General features: G+C 47.6%; 1 protein-coding gene across 4 annotated transcripts in view; it reads left to right on the forward strand.

The window, feature by feature from the left end:
* LOC117822556 (zinc transporter ZIP1-like) overlaps positions 1 to 5,929 on the forward strand; it is a 14,167-nt gene continuing 8,238 nt past the window's right edge. Inside the window, exons 1-4 of one of the 4 annotated variants that reach the window (XM_034697350.1) lie at positions 20 to 200; positions 275 to 324; positions 3,021 to 3,324; positions 5,119 to 5,249. In XM_034697350.1, coding sequence (XP_034553241.1) covers positions 3,147 to 3,324; positions 5,119 to 5,249 — 309 coding nt within the window. In that variant the 5' untranslated portion in view covers positions 20 to 200; positions 275 to 324; positions 3,021 to 3,146. Of the gene's footprint in view, positions 201 to 274; positions 325 to 3,020; positions 3,325 to 5,118; positions 5,250 to 5,929 lie in introns of all 4 variants that reach the window. The other 3 variants (XM_034697352.1, XM_034697349.1, XM_034697351.1) reach the window with 3 other exon arrangements.

Here is a 5,929-nt window from a genome sequence, read left to right on the forward strand (position 1 = left end):
CCCTCCTCCAGCATGAAGCGGGATCAGCTGATGGGAACTGAGTCACCTCTCCTTCCCGGACTAAAACCACGAGAGGAGGAGAACGGATCCGAACCGGGTTTTATTCTGTGGTCCTCGGACAGTAAGGGACTCTGGTTCACCTGAGGAGGATCCGGATTCAGGTAGGGACTCTAGTTCACCTGAAGAGGATCCGGATTCAGGTAGGATCCAGATTTAAGACCGAGGGGGGAATAGAAACACGGAAACATGAAGAGTTAAAGTTTCCATGTTTCAGAGTCACATGTTCCTGCTCCTGATTTACAGGAGGACTTCTTTCAGACTCAGGTTTGGATCTTTTATTCTGACATGTTGACTCAGAGAGAGAGAAAGAGAGAAAGACAGAGAGAAAGACAGAGAGAGACAGAGAAAGAGAGAGAGAGAGAGAAAGAGAGAGAGAGAAAGAGAGAGAGAGAGAGAGAAAGAGAGAGAGAGGGAGAGAGAGACAGAGAGAGAAAGAGACAGAGAAAGAGAGGGAGAGAGAGACAGAGAGAGAGAAAGAGAGAGAGACAGAGAAAGAGAGAGAGAGAGACAGAGAGAGAAAGAGATAGAGACAGAGAAAGAGAGACAGAGAGACAGACAGAGAGACAGAGAGACAGACAGAGAGAGAGACAGAGAGAGAGACAGAGAGACAGACAGAGAGACAGAGAGAGAGAGAAAGAGAGAAAGACAGAGAGAGAGACAGACAGAGAGAGAAAGAGAGAGAGAGAGACAGAGAGAGAAAGAGAGAGAGACAGAGAAAGAGAGACAGAGAGACAGACAGAGAGACAGAGAGACAGACAGAGAGAGAGACAGAGAGAGAGACAGAGAGACAGACAGAGAGACAGAGAGAGAGAGACAGAGAGAGAGACAGAGAAAGATAGAGACAGAGGGAGGAATAAACTCACATTAGACTTAAGAAGAATAGAACAGCTGTTATAACAGAGTCACAGAGTTCGGTGTTCCTGTAGTTCTGCATGTGTTTATCTAAAGGTACTTTTCAACCACAGGAACTTCCCCCAGGAACTAGGGACCTTTGGAGGAACTTTCAACAGCAGGATTCAGGGTCTAAATGTAGTTCCTGGGTAGTTAATCTCCCCCTGAAAAATACCTGCTGGGGGGTGGTACTTTCAAAAGTTCCAGGAACTTTAGGGGGCGGGGCCTGCAGTGCTGAACGCAGTGTTTTTATTTCCTCAGTACACAGTAACCTCACACACACACACACACACACACACACACACACACACACACACACCTTTAATACCTCCTGAACATCGGTCTTCTCTGAGCCTGTGAATGCGTCTCTGTCAGCTCCCGGTGTTCCGGTTTTAAAAGTGACCCTGTAAACTGGAGACCTTCAGCTGAACGTGTCAGTGTTTGTGGAGTTTACACAGCTGTTGAAACACAGAGGGAGTTCCTGGGAATGCAAACTAGTTTAGTTTTTATTAAGATTTCAAAATATCCTCATCAGATATTTAATGATGGTCTAAAGACGTTTATGAGGGATGCATCCGGCTGAGAGTCTCCAGTTAACAGGGTCGCCGTTTAAACCAAAACACCAGCCGATCTCTGCGATCACGGCTTTTTGAGTTCAAAAGGATTTTAAAGCCGTGTTGAAACGTCTTTGCTACTCGCGCTTATCTCCTCTCACGTGTTGATTCAGTGAATCCATCTGTGATGAAATATAGCACCATCTAAAACAGACCAGCTGAGTCTCTTCATGCTAACAGGCTAACTGTTGTGTTGCTCAGAATGATACCTGCCTGTCCGTCTGCTTCTATGGTGTCATCTGTGATGAATGGCATTCCTCTTTGTGTTACTGCCCTCTACTGGTCTGGTGGTGTAGTGCATTTACTTTTTTGTCTCCATACGTCTCTGGCCTGATTTACACAATCTACCAGGGACTTCAGCCCGCGGTCCAAACGCAGACAACAATGGGGGACCGGGAACCTTTTAGTTCAGGGGAAAGTAGTTCTGGGGGCTAAAAGACCCCGTAACTCTTGGTCCAAATGCACCTTTAAACATCACTGATTAATCAAAAGGCACTTGTGATTATTTTAAAGCTGACGTGACTTCAATCTGAACCTTAACTTGTTGTTTGTCCCCAGTCTCAAGTTAACAGGGTCGCTCTTTAAAATCTGTCCTCTTGCTGTAAGTCGAGCGTTTCAGACGTTTTGAATCCTCTTTGTCTCGAGAGCTCGTCTCCTTCCAAGTGTTGATTCAGAGTACGATCAAAAACATCACAAGAGAAATCCCCTTCATGCTAACAGGCTAACTGTTGTGTTGCTCATGATGACGCCAGCCTGTCTGTCTCCTTCTTACTGCCCTCTACTGGTCTGGCGGTGTAGTGCAGTAACTGGTCTGAGGGTGTAGTGCAGTAACTGGTCTGAGGGTATAGTGCAGTAACTGGTCTGAGGGTGTAGTGCAGTAACTGGTCTGAGGGTGTAGTGCAGTAACTGGTCTGAGGGTGTAGTGCTGTAACTGGTCTGAGGGTGTAGTGCAGTTACTGGTCTGAGGGTGTAGTGCAGTAACTGGTCTGAGGGTATAGTGCAGTAACTGGTCTGAGGGTGTAGTGCAGTAACTGGTCTGAGGGTGTAGTGCAGTAACTGGTCTGAGGGTGTAGTGCAGTAACTGGTCTGAGGGTATAGTGCAGTAACTGGTCTGAGGGTGTAGTGCAGTAACTGGTCTGAGGGTATAGTGCAGTAACTGGTCTGAGGGTGTAGTGCAGTAACTGGTCTGAGGGTGTAGTGCAGTTACTGGTCGGATTTGCGTAATCTTCCCGGGACTTCAGGCCTCGGTGTAAACAGACAACAATTGTCAACAGGAACCATTTAGTTCCTGAAAGAGTTCCTTAGTTTTTGAAGCTCGCCCCCTGCTGGACATTAGAGGGATTTCAGGCTGAAGACACTTTTTCATTGTCTTCTTTATAAACGATGAATGTTTGAGTTAAATCTCCATGTTGTTGATTTGTCATGAAATTAATAAAGTGTGTTTTTCAATTTCAGACTCTCCTCTCCTCCTGAACTCATGGCAGCTGTTTGAGATCTCCTCCTCTTCCTCCTCTTCCTCCTCTTCCTCCTCTTCCTCCTCCTCTTCAGTGACATTAGTGAGGAGGTGAAGAGAAACCAAAGATGTCTGTCCTCTTGTCTCCTGGGAGGGAAGCGGCCGCTCTGCAGGCCAACCCGGCCGCCGTCCCGGCGCTGGAGATCAAACTGGGAGCTCTGGTGGTGCTGCTGTCCGTCACGCTGCTGTTCGGATTCACGCCGCTCTGCATCGTCAGGGGGGCGGGGCGCTGCAGCGTGGACTCCGGTAAGAAACTTAAAGTGTTGACTTTACTTTTACAGAATGAGTTCAGGTATGAGGAAGCTTAACGACCGAGGTGGATTCATCAGAGTTCAGACAAAGCTCTCTCTGGACCGTGACTCTCAGACCTTCACTTCCTGTCCTCTTTGATCAGAGTTGATGAAATCTAAAACGTCTTACTGAAGATGCTTTCTAACATATCTCTAAAATCAGGATCAATCAAGGAGCTCAAACAGCACAGGTCCAACACTGAGCTGTCGTGATGTCTGCAGCAGGTTAGGACTTCATCACCGACTATTTCAGGAAGAACCGTCAACGACAGACGGCGAGAAAAGAACAGAGGCCGTAAGGATCGGTTGAAAACTAGCTGCAGTTAGGTTGAGGAAGAGGAAGTCATAATGTTGTAGCTGATCGGTACGTGTTTCATCCTGATCCTGTATAATAAACGAACGTAGACTCCGTGACTTCACCCGTCTTCACCTGAAGACCTGTTTTGAAGCTGATCGCCGGCGGACGCCATATTGGAAATCCTGAACTCAACCTAACTTCTGTGGAGCGAGTGTGAGGTAAAGAGGCGGGGCTTTAGCCTCCTCGCTAACAGCTACAGTTTTCCCGCCTGTCAATCAAGTCAGCCACGCCCTTATTTGGGCGTAACTCATACGTTTAATATCTTAAAAATGATGAGAAATAAAAAGAATTCAGCCCCGAAAGAGAAATGAGCTCTTCAGACCTAAACTCATTTTTTTTAACCAGTCTGTGAACATGTTTATTTTAAAGATCGTCTTCTTTGAATGGGTGTTTATGTGGTTTCAGGAACTTTTGGAGCCAGCCCCTAGTGGATATTTGAGGAACTGCATTTTTAACACTTCCACATAGTCTTCAATTCTCACGGCCGGAGGTTGCCGCTTGGTTCATGCCGATTTCAGTCGCTCACATCACACATTGCAAGTTTTCACCAACTTTTCCCAGAAGTTCAGGAGACAGCTCATGGCTCAGCTTCCACCGCACAGTCTCAACTCAGCCGACCAGTGCTTGGAGTTCAGTCCAGATGACTCGCTCTAGCAACCAATAACTTTTAAATAATTCCTATTCTCGGCTCTGGTTTACTTTATACTGTTTTCTGCTTTGCTGCTGTAACGCTGTAAATGTCCTCTTTGTGGGACGAATAAAGGAATATCTTTCTCTTATCTTCTCAACACACGACTTCAAAATCAGCAACTCAAAAATCTACAAGAACCAGCCTGAGATCGCTCAGTGTGTGCCGGGGTACGTGATCTATTCTTGGTTATCGCACCAGATAACCCGGCTCTCTTCCTGATCCTCCGGCTGTGTGAGATGCTTGATTCTGATTGGTCTAAACGCCTTGACGACGGTTATTAACTTTCACTAACATGAGCAACACCAGAGACAAACTGATCACACATCAAATCAATCCACAGAGTTCAGACCCATTCAGCTTCTGCTTGTTGACACCACAGACCGTAAGGTGAGGGGAAACCGTTAACTTCCTGTCCATCGATCTGATGAAGGAGCAGGAGAGAGAAACTTTAGGTTAGGGATCTCTTCAAAGAAACTCAAACCATGAGCGGTGGTGATGACAGCAGCAGGGTTCAAAGTTGAGACATTAGTTTCTTTTTAAAGGTGTGTGAACCGCAGAGCTCAGAGAAGAAGGAGAACTGAATGAGGACAGGTTCATGTTCAATCCAACAGGCAGAGAAGAATCCATCACCATGGAACCATCACTGACCAGGAATCACTGGGACGGTTTTTAAAAACTGTAAACATGAATCTTTTTTTCAGATCTGCGGCGCAGGCTCCTCAGTCTGATCAGCTGCTTTGCTGGAGGAGTTTTCTTGGCCACCTGCCTGCTGGACCTGCTGCCAGACTACCTGCAGAGCATCAACCAGGCCTTCACCAACGCAGGGATCACGGTACGATCACACACACGCTTCAGAGTGTCGGGGTTGTAAATGCAGACGGAAACACGAACACCAGGGCTGTACGTCACTGAGGCTGTAAACTGAGAGGAAGAGGAGAGGAGGAGGGAGGAGACGAGGAGGGAGGAGACGAGCAGACATAATAAAACAAGTTTACAGTCAGAGCAAGGAGGAGGAGGTTTACAGCTCGTTACAATGAGACATTAAGGGAGGGATGAGGAATAATGAGCAGGTGGTTACAGTCCTGACAGGGTGAGCAGGTGGTTACAGTCCTGACAGGGTGAGCAGGTGTTTACAGTCCTGACAGGGTGAGCAGGTGTTTACAGTCCTGACAGGGTGAGCAGGTGGTTACAGTCCGGACAGGGTGAGCAGGTGGTTACAGTCCTGACAGGGTGAGCAGGTGGTTACAGTCCTGACAGGGTGAGCAGGTGGTTACAGTCCTGACAGGGTGAGCAGGTGGTTACAGTCCGGACAGGGTGAGCAGGTGGTTACAGTCCTGACAGGGTGAGCAGGTGTTTACAGTCCTGACAGGGTGAGCAGGTGGTTACAGTCCGGACAGGGTGAGCAGGTGGTTACAGTCCTGACAGGGTGAGCAGGTGTTTACAGTCCTGACAGGGTGAGCAGGTGGTTACAGTCCGGACAGGGTGAGCAGGTGGTTACAGTCCTGACAGGGT

The sequence above is a fragment of the Notolabrus celidotus genome, chromosome 12, assembly GCF_009762535.1.
Source record: "Notolabrus celidotus isolate fNotCel1 chromosome 12, fNotCel1.pri, whole genome shotgun sequence".
NCBI lineage: Eukaryota > Metazoa > Chordata > Actinopteri > Labriformes > Labridae > Notolabrus > Notolabrus celidotus.